This window comes from Piliocolobus tephrosceles, chromosome 5 (assembly GCF_002776525.5).
Source record: "Piliocolobus tephrosceles isolate RC106 chromosome 5, ASM277652v3, whole genome shotgun sequence".
NCBI classification, from domain to species: domain Eukaryota; kingdom Metazoa; phylum Chordata; class Mammalia; order Primates; family Cercopithecidae; genus Piliocolobus; species Piliocolobus tephrosceles.
Genome location: NC_045438.1, coordinates 59,980,190 through 59,993,664, shown reverse-complemented (window position 1 = coordinate 59,993,664; position 13,475 = coordinate 59,980,190). Strand labels below are relative to the sequence as shown.

General features: G+C 51.9%; 1 protein-coding gene across 1 annotated transcript in view; it reads right to left on the bottom strand.

Annotated features, from left to right (window-relative positions):
- Nucleotides 1-13,157, bottom strand: part of TMEM181 (transmembrane protein 181) — a 101,078-nt gene extending 87,921 nt beyond the window's left edge. The window contains exon 1 of the mRNA XM_023206055.3: nt 12,760-13,157. Coding sequence (XP_023061823.3) covers nt 12,760-12,890 — 131 coding nt within the window. The 5' untranslated portion in view covers nt 12,891-13,157. The remainder of the gene's footprint in view (nt 1-12,759) is intronic.
- Between the last annotated feature and the right edge of the window lie 318 nt (nt 13,158-13,475).

The following is a 13,475-nucleotide window of genomic DNA, read 5'->3' as shown; positions in this document are numbered from 1 at the left end:
AGTGCAGTGGCCGGATCTCAGCTCACTGCAAGCTCCGCCTCCCGGGTCCACGCCATTCTCCTGCCTCAGCCTCCCGAGTAGCTGGGACTACAGGCGTCCGCCACCACGCCCGGCTAGTTTTTTTGTATTTTTAGTAGAGACGGGGTTTCACCGTGTTAGCCAGGATGGTCTCGATCTCCTGACCTCGTGATCCGCCCGTCTCGGCCTCCCAAAGTGCTGGGATTACAGGCTTGAGCCACCGCGCCCGGCCTGCCTTGGGTGGTTTTTAAGTATCACTCCCAAGCTATCAAACTGAAACATGTATTTTAATTTATTTTCAATGTTTGAGCAGCGCTTCTCCATCATCGTCTCCTACGACCTCACCATGAAAGCCTTTAAATAAGTCCTCTTTCCAGGACCTGGCACCCAGCCTGGTAGAGAAAGACACCCAGCCCCTGTGTGTTGAACAAATGACTGCCCTGGGCTTGCTGGCCGCCTCACAGTAAGACACCCATTTCCTCATTGTTTAGAGAATGGGGACACCTTCCCACGGAAGCGAGGGAAGGGAGTTGGAGGGCCAGTGAGCCAGGATTAGAGGTGGAAGCTGAGAGCGTTCCTGCCACCTGGCCAGAGCAACCGGCTGATTCTGGTTTGCCTGAGACTTTCCAAGTATAAGCACTGTCAGTCCCTCGTCCCGAAGACGCCCTCTGTCCCAGGCAAACCAGGATCGTTGGCCACCCTCCTTCTGGCCCATGTTTTTCTATGAGTTACTGGACAAGATTATCTCAATATTTAAAGAATGTCTTAGCAGCTGGGTTCCCTCAAACACAAAACCTACAGCAACAGTTTCCATGTCAATTTTATTGAGAGTGGTACAATCCCAGGGAGAGGAGAGAGGATGGAGTCAGACAGGAGGTCGGAGAGTACATTTCAGAGGGTGCACGCGGGCCAGAGCTTCAGGACAAACACAGCTGGTTTACTTCCAAACTACTGCGTTAGGAAACAATCTGTTAGCTCTGTCTAGTCACTGTCACCCTTGGCCAAAGTCTGACCTACACAACCAGCCAGGCCCGTGGCTGCCAGTTCAGTCAGCATGGTGCAAACAAGCCCCCATGTCAAGCAGCTCTTTGGTCTGTGGGGCGGAAGGGGCAGAGGCTGGGAAGGGGCAGAGGCTGGGAACTGCTTCTCTTCATGGCCTTCACCAACCTATTTGTCAGGACTTTTTTTTTGTTTTCTTTTTTTTTGAGACAGTTTCACTCTTGTTGCCCAGGCCAGAGTGCAATGGCATGGTATCAACTCACCGCAACCTCCGGGGCCTGCACCAGGAGGTCAGGTAGGGAGACAAGGCCAGGGGCCAGTGGCCGGGGGCAGGATGGAAGAGGGGAAGTGGATATGGGCAGGACCAAGGGGGCCTGGGGGGCCTGTCAACTAGATCCAGTGCAAAGAGGTGGAGAAGGTTTAGAATCGTTGTTACAAAGTCTGGAGAAATGAGCAGCCTGGGAAAAGCTAGCAGGATTTCAGAGCTTCGTTGAGGCCCCAGCTGAGGGGGAGACCCCGTGTCAATGGTGACTTCCAGGAGCGCCTGCCTTGTAGCACTTTCTTCCTGCTGAATGGGTGGTGAAAGCATGAGATGAGAGTATTTGTATTGATCAGAGATTGGAGGCCCCAGGACAGATGAGACAAAAAGACAGAGAAGCAAATTAGTTTAAGACAACGGGTCTCAGTATCTGCGCAAGTTAGAATCACTTGGGGAGCTTTAAAAATCACAGTGTTCAGGCTGAACCCCAAACCAACTGAGTCAGATCTGAAGCAGGGCTTAGGCGTCGGTATTTGTATTTATTTATTTATTTATTTATTTAGAGACAGGGTCTCACTGTGTTGCCCAGGCTGAAGTGCAGTGGCACAGTCATGGTTCACTGCAGCCTCGAATTCCCAGGCTCAGATAATCCTCCCACGTCGGCTTCCTAAGTAGCTGGGACTACAGGCACATGCCTCCACGGCCAGTTAATTTTTGTATTTTTTGTAGAGATCAGGCGTCGCCATGTTGTCCGGGCTAGTATGGAACTCCTGGGCTCAAGCAATCTGCCCACCTCAGCCTCCCAAAGTGCTGAGATTACAAGCGTGAGCCACTGCACCCAGCTGGCATCAGTACTTTTTGTTTATTTGTTTGTTTGTTTTTGTTTTTGAGATGGGGTCTCACTCTGTCGCCCAGTCTGGAGTATAGTGGCACAATCTCAGCTCACTGCAACCTCCACCTCCCGGGTTCAAATGATTCTCCTGCCTCAACCTCCCAAGTAGCTGGGACTACAGGAGCCCACCACCACACCTGGCTAAGTTTTGTATTTTTAGTAGAGACAGGGTTTCACCATATTGGCCAGGCTGGTCTCCAACTCCTGACCTTGTGATCCACCCTCCTTGGCCTCCCAAAGTGCTGGGATTACAGGTGTGAGCCACTGCACCCGGCCAGCATCAGTATTTTTAAAGCTCCCTAAAGGATTCCAAATGTACAGCAAATTTGATAACCCACGGTTTAGGGCATGGCAAGAGAGATCGAGAAGACGAACCCATGGAATCCATGCCACATCAGCGCCTTCCTGGGGTTCCGTTTCAGCGCCAGCTCCCCCCTGGGGTTCAGTTGCATTTTTGCCCTTTGGTCTGTGAGCGATCCCTGTATCCTCGTAATAAGTTTACCCTTTTTGGCTGAAACTAATACTTGCAACCAACAGTCTTAAATGCCGTAGTGCCATATCTTTATAAAGTGACTGTCAATGCCTCTAGCTGTCCCTGACATAGCTGCCAATGATGAGAACTACAGCAAAGTTCTAAATGTTCTCATTCCTACTGCAGCCTGAGGGAAGGGTATTTGGTTTTGCATTTCCCCTTGCAGAAGTTGAGAACAGTCTCCACTGGAAGAACGAGGGTTCTGGAGCTCCCAGCTTGTCACCACCAGGCAGGAGTATATGCTTGCCCTTTCCAGATGGAGTAGGAAGTAATCTTTGTCGGCCTGTTCCCCGAAGAGCATGGGTTTACAAATCAGAAACACTGCCCCGGTCATGCCAGATAGATAAGCCAGGGAAGCTGGTCATTATCTTCACTTAGGAACAAAACTCTGTCTTTAAGTCCTGACAAGACTTAAACTGAACGTCAACAGTAAACAACCAAGATTACTTTGCTGGCTGTACTCCGCCATTAACAAACACAGCACAGAGAGCACTTTCCTAGGCATGTGGGTATATTTAAAAGAATGGGAAGCCACAGCCCCTGCTATTCAGGAGGCTGAGGTGGAAGAATAAGAACCACTTGAGCCCAGAAGTTCCAGGCTGTAGTGCACCATGACTGCACTATGAGGAGCCACTGCACTCCAACCTGGGCAACACCGTGAGACCCCATCTCTAAAAAAACAAGGCAACAACCACCAAAAAAACTTAAAAAAGAATGGAAAGAGTGCAGCCGTGCCCCCTTACATCACGTTTCCAAGTTCTGTTCGTTCCCTTCACTCCCCAGGAGACAGAAAAGGCAGGACAACGCCCACCCGCCATGTGCCCCTGCATCCCATAGCAGCTGGAAAAGCGGGCGGCGTTGCTCATGACGTGCCTGTCTCACGCCTTCAGAGCTCTGCTCCCAGAGGCGGGCGATCAGCCCTTTGCTCAAACTGCTTCCTACATAGCAAAACAAGGGCTGCTCCAGCGAGACCCGTCATTTGCCACGACTTTCCAAGTCAGGACAAGGCCAGGGGAGGCCAGTCCCAGGCACATGATGAGTCTATGCAGCTGTGGGTCCCAGGGTCACAAATAAATCCTCTGCTATGGCCTTGAACACGCAGAACAATGGGACCTTGTCCTGATTTCCTAAGTATAGCGTAAACCTCACAACTCCAGAAATCATGGGGTAAGGAAGAAAGGGGCATGTAGCGGGAACGCTGGTGCAGAAACGTTCGGAGTAGGCATAGCAGTGCCCTGCAGCCCACGGCTGAGCAAGCCGCAGGGGAACGGGGCCTGGAGAGCTGCCTGGCCCCTGAGCGGTGGGCAGCAGCCTCTCCCTGTGCGGCTCTAAGGTGCCAGCTTCCTAAACCATCACTCCTGGGGCGTTTTCCTTTTAGGGTAGTCTTGCCAGGGCATTTTCACGTTGAAATGCATGCTATTTCTTTAATTGCTTGTTTAGATGACATTTAGGGTAATTTAATTTTTTTAAGTTATGGAAGCATGTATGACGATTTCAAGGAATTTCATTTCAGGATAGGAAAAGAGGGACTACAATATAGTTGCTGTTATAAAAACAGCGGGAGGGAGTTCTCCTTTGAGAAGCACAGCCCTGAGGCCATGGGCAGGCCTTACAGGGAGCTGTCCACTGAGTGGGGAGGGGGCGATGAGGACTGAGCCAAGGAGAGCAAGAGAACCAGCCAGCTGGAAGGAAGGCGGGAAGACCAAGACGCCAGAGCAAAAGAGCTCAGGGGTTTGCCCCGAGGCTCATGGAAGGGAATGCCACTGAGGCTGAAGAAATTGGGGAAATCAGCGTCCTGTCCCCTTTCTGCACTGTTCAGCTGGGTGTCAGCGGCCTTCTGCCTGCTACCTGACCGTGATACCCCAGCGTACACACACTACCCCAGCAGACGGCTCATCTGAGTCTCCAACCCTGCCTCACCCAGCCTGGCTTAACCTGGAGTGGCTCCTTGTGTCCTGATCCACCTTTAGGGTGGCCAACCATCCTAATTGTTCCGGGACCGAGGGGTTTCCTGGAACACTAGACTTTCAAGCCAGGATGCACTGAGCACCGTATCTCCGACCGAACACCTCCTGAGCTAGGCCGGAGCCTGTTTCCTCTGCCTTCATTGCATACTCTCTCTCACCCCAACACACACACACACACACACACACCCTCCCCAATTTGCACCTGAGAAACCTCAGGCAACTCAGGTGACCCAGTGCAGATTTCAGACACCTCTGCTGGGAAGACAGAGCCACCCTGATCCAGACACAGCTGCACTATGAGTCTGCTGTCTCCGTTTTAGACCAGGAGGGATCCGAGATCATCCTATAAGATGGCAGACCCTATTTCCAATAAGTGGCCGATCCAAGCCAGGACGCAGCCAGTCCTCCTGACTCTTGTTCATCAAATACTCAGCTGCTATGTTTAGAAAATACCTGCAGAGAGAAGCCAAAATCCATAGTCTTGTATCAACACATGAGCTGTTCTTTTCAAGGAAAGCCCGTTAATGGCGTGGCTTCTGTCCCCAAAAAGATGCTGAAGTCCTAACACCCTGTGCCTGTGAACGTGGCCTGATTTGCTAAGGCCTTGGCAGACCAGCAAGCTAAAATAAGGTCATTAGGGCAGGCCCTAAATCCAGTGTGACTGATGTCCTTATAAAAAAGGGAGATTCTGACACAAACACACACAGAAGGAAGACGATGTAAAGACACAGGGAGATGACAGACATCTACAAGCCAAGCCTGAAGCTACCAGAAGGCAGAGAAAAGGCCTGGGACAGAATGTCCCTCAGGAGGAGCCAATCCTGCCAACACCCGGATTTCAGACTCCGGGCCTCAGAACTGAGCAACGACACATCCCTGTTGCTTGTGCCCGCAGGCTGTGGTGTTTTCTTACCGCAGTCCCAGAAGGCGGCCCCAGAGCCCCAGCTTCCCTATCTGGGGAACGAGGCCCACTTCAAGCTTCAGGTGTCCCACCAGCCTTGAGGCCTGTTCTCCCCTGGCAAAGGATGGTCTTTCAGTTGCCACAGCTGAGTCATCGCTGCAGCCGGATGATGACCAGGAAGAACAGATGGGATGCTTATACCTGCTCTGCTATCCAGGAAATTAGTATTCTTATTTTTTTCCTCTCAATTCAGAGTGAGATGTGGCTTAAATAAACATATTCTGAGGCCAGGCACGGTGGCTCACGCCTGTAACCCCAGCCCTTTGGCAGGCTGAGGGAAGTGGACCACGAGGTCAGGAGATCGAGACTATCCTGGCTAACACGGTGAAACCTCATCTCTACTGAAAATACAAAAAATTAGCCGGGTGTGGTAGAATGCACCTGTAGTCCCAGCTACTCGGGAGGCTGAAGCAGGAGAATCATTTGAACACGGGAGGTGGAGGTTGCAGTGAGCTGAGATCACGCCACTGCACTCCAGCCTGAGTGACAAAGGGAGACTCCGTCTCAAAAAAAAAACACTCTGGAGGCTGAGGCAGGCGGATCCCGAGGTCAGCAGTTCGAGACCAGCCTGGCCAACATGGTGACACCCCTTCTCTACTAAAAACACAAAAATTATCCAGGCATGGTGGTCCACGCATGTAGTCCCAGCTACTCAGGAGGCTGAGGCATAAGAATTGCTTGAACCTGGGAGGCGCAGGTTGTAGTGAGCCGAGATCGTGTCACTGCACTCTAGCCTGGGCAACAGAGCAAGACTCTGTCTCAAAAACAAACAAACAACAACAAAAAAAACCCATACTCTGCTGTATGGACAACAGCCACGCTTACCCCAAGGTTCACAAAGAAATAATTAAGCCTGGGTAACCACCAGGAAGAGAGCTGATAAATGCATACGATACAGACTTGGGTTTGAATTCTGGTTCTAAAATGCAACCTCGGACAAATTACTTGGTCTGGCTAGACTTCATTTTCCTCTGAGGGTTACTGGGAAGATTATATAAGATGATGCATGTAGGCTGGGTGCGGTGGCTCAAGCCTGTAATCCCAGCACTTTGGGAGGCCGAGACGGGCGGATCACGAGGTCAGGAGATCGAGACCATCCTGGCTAACATGGTGAAACCCCGTCTCTACTAAAAAAATACAAAAAAAAACTAGCCGGGCGAGGTGGTGGGCGCCTGTAGTCCCAGCTACTCGGGAGGCTGAGGCAGGAGAATGGCGTAAATCCGGGAGGCGGAGCTTGCAGTGAGCTGAGATCCGGCCACTGCACTCCAGCCCGGGCGACAGAGCGAGACTCCGTCTCAAAAAAAAAAAAAAAAAGATGATGCATGTAAACACTTGGTCCAGAACCCAGTACACAGTAAGGACTCAATAAGAGAGTAACAGTATCTGACAAAATACAATTCAAGAGATGTCCATTATAGACATAAATATGCCCAATACTATATGTGAGATTCAGAATGTTAGCCTCTGGCTATGTGATTAAAAGAATATCTAGACTGGGTGCGGTGGCTCACGACTGTAATCCCTGCGATTTGAGAGGTCAAGGCGGGTGGATCACTTGAGGTCAGGAGTTCGAGACCAGCCTGGGCATCACAATGAAGCCCTGTCTCTACTAAAAAAAAAACAAAAATTAGCCAGGCATAGTGGCGCATGCGTGTAATCTCAGCTACTTGGGAGGCTGAGCCAGGAGAATCGCTTGAACCCGGGAAGCGTGGGTTGCAGTGAGCTGAGATCAGGTCACTGCACTCCAGCCTAGGTGACAGAGCAAGACTCTATTTCAAAAAAAAAAGATAAAATCCCAGTCTCATCAGGGACACTCACTGTCTCCTCCCACCAAAAAAAGAAACAAAAGATAGAGACAGTTGTCAGTCAATAGTTACACTGAGGTGTATCCAGTAATTTGAAAACAAGGAGAAAAAATGAGGTCCTCTGAAATGCTTACATCAAAATCAGTACAGATGTGTCAGGAAATGACGTTGACCTTAAACAGAAAACATGGCTCCCAGACCTTTCAACCTGAATGTAACCTGATCAAAGGTGTCAAAGCAGAAAGGAACGTGGGCCAGCCTGGAGGCGTGGAAATGGAGCACGAGCCAAGGTGAGCTGACAGCGGTCACTGAGCTTTGTGTGGGGAGAGGGAGACGTGGCACCTGGCTGCCAGTACTGCCGCCCATTGGAAAATCCAGCAGAGGAAGAAATGTGTGCCTCAGGGTGTCTCCTGCTGCTCTAAGATAATTCTTTTGGTTTTTTGTTTTTTTGTTTTTTGAGATGGGAGTCTCGCTCTTGTCACCCAGGCTGCAGTGCAGTGGCGCAATCTCGGCTCACTGCAACCTCCACCACCTCCCTGGTTCAAGCAATTCTCCTGCCTCAGCCTCCTGAGTAACTGGGATTACAGGCGCCTGCCATCAAACCCAGCTAATTTTTGTATTTTTAGTAGAGATGGGGTTTCGCCATGTTGGCCAGATTGGTCTCAAACTCCTGATCTCAAGTGATCCGCCCCCGTCAGCCTCCCAAAGTGCTGGGATTACAGGCGAGAGCCACCGCGCCCAGCCTGCTCTGAGAGATTTCACTCACCCCTCATGGCTCTCCATCCTGGCAGAGATCCAGCCCAAGCCAATTACATCCGAATCCTCAAGGGTGGGGCCTGGACATCTGTGTTTTTAAAAGCTCCCTCACATCCTTGAGCTCAGAAGTTCAAAACCAGCCTGGGCAACATAGTGAGACCTCATCTCTACGAAAAAATTCAAATGAACAAAAAAATTAGTTGGGTATGGTGGCATATGCCTGTAGCACCAGCTACTTGGGAGGCTGTGGGGGAGGAGTTAAGGAGGTCAAGGCTGCAGTGAGCCATGATCACACCACTGCACTCCAGCCTTGGTGACAGGGGTGAGACTCTCTACCCCCCTCCCAGAAAAAAAAAAAGAAATAGCTCCTTGAGATGATTCTGCAGCCAGCACTGAGAATCCTGATCTTATCAATTCCCTTGGGGTTCAAGTGATTCTCATGCCTCAGCCTCCCAAGTAACTGGGATCACAGGCATGCACCACCACGCCCGGCTAAGTTTTGTATTTTCAGTAGAGATGAGCTTTCACTACGTTGCTCAGGCTGGTCTCGAACTCCTGGGCTCAAGTGATCTGCCTGCCTTGGCCTCCCAAAGTGCTGGGATTACAGGCACGAGCCACCGTACCCGGCTGCCTTTGTCCATTCTACTGTTTTTTAGTATCTGGCTACTTTCCAGTTTAGGAGTATTACAACTTGTGCTGTTACGAACACTTTTTAGTACATGTCTTCTGACGGCCCATGCATACATTTCTGCCAGGCATATCACCGACAGAAAATGCTGGGCCTAAGGAAATGTGTGTGTTCAACTTTAGTAGCTGTTGCCAAGTGGTTTTCCATAATGATTATAGCAATTTACCCTCCCATCTGCAGTGCGTGAACATTCCATGTCCTTGTCACCACTTTGGTGGGGTGTAGAGGAGAGTCAAGGAGTTTTCCGTAGACTTCAAGTTATTCTTTTTCTTCTACAGACAGCCATAGAAAGCCAGCCAGTTTCCCCCATGAATGTGAATGAGAAGCAATAACCCAGATGATTATTAGCAGCCAATTGCTATCAAGTTAAAATGAAAGAACTTGATTACATCAATAGGCTGCTGGATCAGCAACCCAATCCTTATTTTCCTTTTGTTTAGACTGGTTCGCTGTGGTTTTTCTGTTATGTGTATCTGAAAACATCTTTAGTGCTCTCTTCATAAAGTGTTTGAGTCTTATGAAAATCCTTGTGAAGAGAGTTTCTTTATCCTGATGTGGAAATGGATTGTCCAATGAAATGCAATTAATTCCCCCCTAAGGTAGGGGAGTTAGCAAGGGGTAGAACTGGGGCTAGAACCAGGATTTCAGATCCCTGGCCTACTGTTTTACCACCTTCCCTCTCCTGACAGGCAGTACAACTATCATCTCTCATTTTGTGAAAATGGCCATGAGTCCTTTGATCACATAGCTCCAGCTCTTCACTGATGCCAAATTATGTAGCAAATATGCAAACAGCCATGCTGGTGAACAGAGGGGCCAACCATGTTTTGTAAACGGAGCTTTAGCAGCTGTGTTCTTTGCTTCGCCCTGTTATGAGAAAACTGCCAACCACGTGAGGTGAGTCCCTGGTCCTCCAGGGAAAAGAGCTGGTGCATTTTACTCATAAATCACCAATAAGGAAATGAAGACAGTGAGAAGAGAAGGAACCAAAATCGTAGTAGTAATTTCACCTTCCAGCTAAACAGATGCAGGAGCTGTAACTAGCAGTTTCCCAACTTAGAAACCCAACAGTATTTCACCTAGTTTTGTACAGCGACAATCCATTGATATAAAAAAGTCAATGGAGCTACTGAAGATAGTTCAGTGATCTAAAACATCTTCTCACTAAAAACAGACTTTGTGATTCAGCCTAACTACCCTGTCTATACAAAATACTGTAAAGTACTCTGCAGTCAACTTGAGCTCACGGTGGGGGTGCAGAATCCATCACTGATCACTTTCAACCGCTGTCAATCTGTCTTCAAGCTCCAACTCAACTAAGGAAGTGGCTCCTGGAGCAAAGACTCAAATGCTTGCTGTAGTACAGGCAGCCAAATTGCTGATGTCACTTGTCCTGTGTAAAATCCTCTCGTGGCTTCACACTGCAATCCCAGTGAAATCCACATTCCTTAGTCTGATCTTCAAGGCACTTCAGGGCCTGGCCCTGCCTCTCTCTCTGACTACAGTGCTCCAGGCTCACTGGTCTTCTGTCTGTGCCTTGAACATTTCATGTTTTTATGCCTCAGGGACTTTGCAATCCTCTTTCCTCTTCTGGGACTTTCCTCCCTGCTTCCTTGTCTGGTTAGCTCCTCATTTTTCAGTTCTCAGACAAATGTCACCTTCAAGATGAGCCTCACCTGACTACCTTCTGTGTGGCAGCACCCTGTCACTCTCTCATGTCACTTGGTTTATTATCTGTAAGCCCCAGGACAGCAGAGACCCTGTCTTGCTCACCGCTGCATTCACAACGCCTAGACCAACCAACAGCAGGAACATAAAAGATGCTCAGTAACTACCAGGTGACTAAATTGGTCAATGAATAAAGATGGAGATTAACCACTGGGGTGTGTTCTCTTCTCTGCTATTTTCATAACGATCATTCCACTTTCACTTAGCTCTGTTGCCAAAGAAATATTCCCAGGAAAACAAAATACAGGGAAAAAAAAAAAAAAAGGCCAGGCATGGTGGCTCATGCCTGTAATCTCAATACTTTGGGAGGCCAAGGTGGGAGCATCACTTGAGCCCAGGAGTTTCAGACCAGCCTGGGCAATACAGGGAGATTCCATCTCTACAAAAAATACAAATATTAGGTGATGGGGCACGGGCCTGCGGTCCTAGCTACTCGGGAGGCTGAGGTAGAAGGACTGCTTGAGTCAGGGAGGTGGAGGATGTAGTAAGCCAAGATTGCACCACTGCACTGCAGCCTGGGCGACAGGGCAAGACCCTGTCTCAGTAAATAAATAAATAGAAAAAAAAAAGAGTAGGGGGTGGGGGGCGGGGGAGTAGTAGAAAAGGAGATTGGAAATAATCTTATTTAACAAGTATGAGGCCAGGCGCGGTGGCTCACGCCTGTAATCCCAGCACTTTGGGAGGCCGAGACGGGCGGATCACGAGGGGAGGAGATCGAGACCATCCTGGCTAACACGGTGAAACCCCGTCTCTACTAAAAATACAAAAATTAGCCGGGCGCGGTGGCGGGCGCCTGTAGTCCCTGCTACATGGAAGGCTGAGGCAGGAGAATGGCGTGAACCTGGGAGGCGGAGCTTGCAGTGAGTGGAGAGATCGCACCACTGCACTCCAGCCTGGGGGACAGAGCGAGACTGTCTCAAAAAAAAAAAAAAAAAAAAGTATGATATGAAACTGTAGGTTCTTTTCCCATACCCTCAGGTCTCCCAGGAGGCTGCATTAGACAGATTTCCAGGCTCGCCCAAAAGCTACATCACATGATTTTTTACATTTTTAAAAAATAGGCATTTTCACTCAGTAACCATGACCCCGGTCCCTCTGCGTTGCTGATTAGCCGTGGGAAGGCATTAGGTTTTCGAACAGATGTGAGGATAAGTGTGACATACCTTTTTCTGAGCATGCACCCATGATTATTAGCACAAGATGGGTCTTACAAAAATGACGACCACCCGTTCCCCATAGCAGTGCGATACCCTCGCCATCCTTAGCACAGAGTGAGTAAATCATGATTAAACCTCAGCTTTCCGAGATCTTCTGGTTCAGGTTTCCCATTTAACAGATGAGGAAGGTTGAGGTGTGGGGTGAGGGAGCTTTCTACCGAGTCGCGATAGGGTCCTGTCACGACACCGCCGAGCCTTTGGATACATCGGCCATTGGCGGCGAACACAGGTTCCTTCCCCTCCGAACTGCAGAGCGCGGAGAGTAAGGGGGGGGGGGCGCTGGCGCCAGGGTCTGCAGCCCCCACCGCTCTCTCCTAGGCCGCAGGAGAGGGAGACAGAGATGAACGCAAACAAGTTCCACACAGCGGCTCCCAGGCGCGGTGTCCCCGCAGGGCGCCCCCGCCACGCCCGTCCGCCCCCAGCCCTCGGCGGCGCCCCAGCCACGGAGGCGTCCTGCGAAGCCCAGGGGCTTGGGACGCTCGGAGCTGCGGCCAAGACCCTCCTCCTGACGCCGCAGCGCGCGCGGTCGCCTCCCTAGACTCCGCTGCGTGAGGCCCGAGCGGGGGTGGCGGGGCGGGCGCAGGGGGAGAACGACGCGGGGCGCGGGGAGGAGCCAGAACCCGCAGCTCCTTTACGGGGTTGGCGGGAGCCTAGGCTCGGGTTTGAGCTGAAGGGAAATCGGCCCTTCGCCCGGGGGCGCGGGGCTGCCCTAGATCCAGGAACCTGCGCGCAGCTGCCAGCACCCCTGCTCCCCGTCCCCTTCCAGGTCCCTCCCAGATCCCCGGCCCGACCCCGTCCCCATCCTTACGCTCCGCGCCAGGCGGGCGGAGGCGGCGGAGGGCGGGACCAGGCCAAGCCTCGGGCGCCGCCGGGGTCCGGGAGGGGACTGCGGCCCGGAAGCCTCCGGCCGCCCCGCAGCTGCCCGCGCCGCGCCCACCTGTAGTAGCGGTCATCCTTGAAGGGCGTGAGGTCCTCCTTGAGCTCACGGTACGCCTCCCGCAGCCGTCGGCACAGGTGCTTGAGCTCGCTGCAGAGCGGGGGCTCAAAGGCAGGGTACTCGGCGTCCATGTTGCGCAGCCTCCCGGGCCCCTGCCCCGCCGCTCCGCCCTTTGTGTCGCCGCCTGCGCCCCCTCTCTCCTCCAAGCACTGGGGATCGGGCTGCCGGCGCGCTGGGCGGGACCGAGGAGGAGGAGCAGGTGCTGGGGAGGTGGGGAAGGGGCGCGCAGGAAGCGGACCCGGTGCGCTCAGGGCGCCGCCGCGAGCACGCGAGGAGCCTGGCCGGCCCCCGCCCCGAGGAGGGGGCCTGAGTGGGGGAGGGGGCCGCGCCCATCCGCCTCCGCGCCCATCCGCCGCCGCCCCGGGAGAGGCAGAAGGCGGGGGAGGAAGTGCAACACAAGGTCGTCTGCCGCCCAGGACAAAAATCTCAGTGCCGCCCTCGCCAGTGGCAGCGCTGGGAAGGGAAGACACTGGAGGTGGGAGCACGAAGGAAAATGGAGCTTGGGGGCCGGACTGAGAGCCCTTTCCTGCTGGGAAAGGGCTACCGCATTCAGCACCGCGGACAGCTCCCGGGGGCGACTTCTGGCTTCTCGGGGTCCGCTTGGCCTAATGAAGTAACATTTAAAACTAAGACCATTAGGGTTGTAGTCATAATAA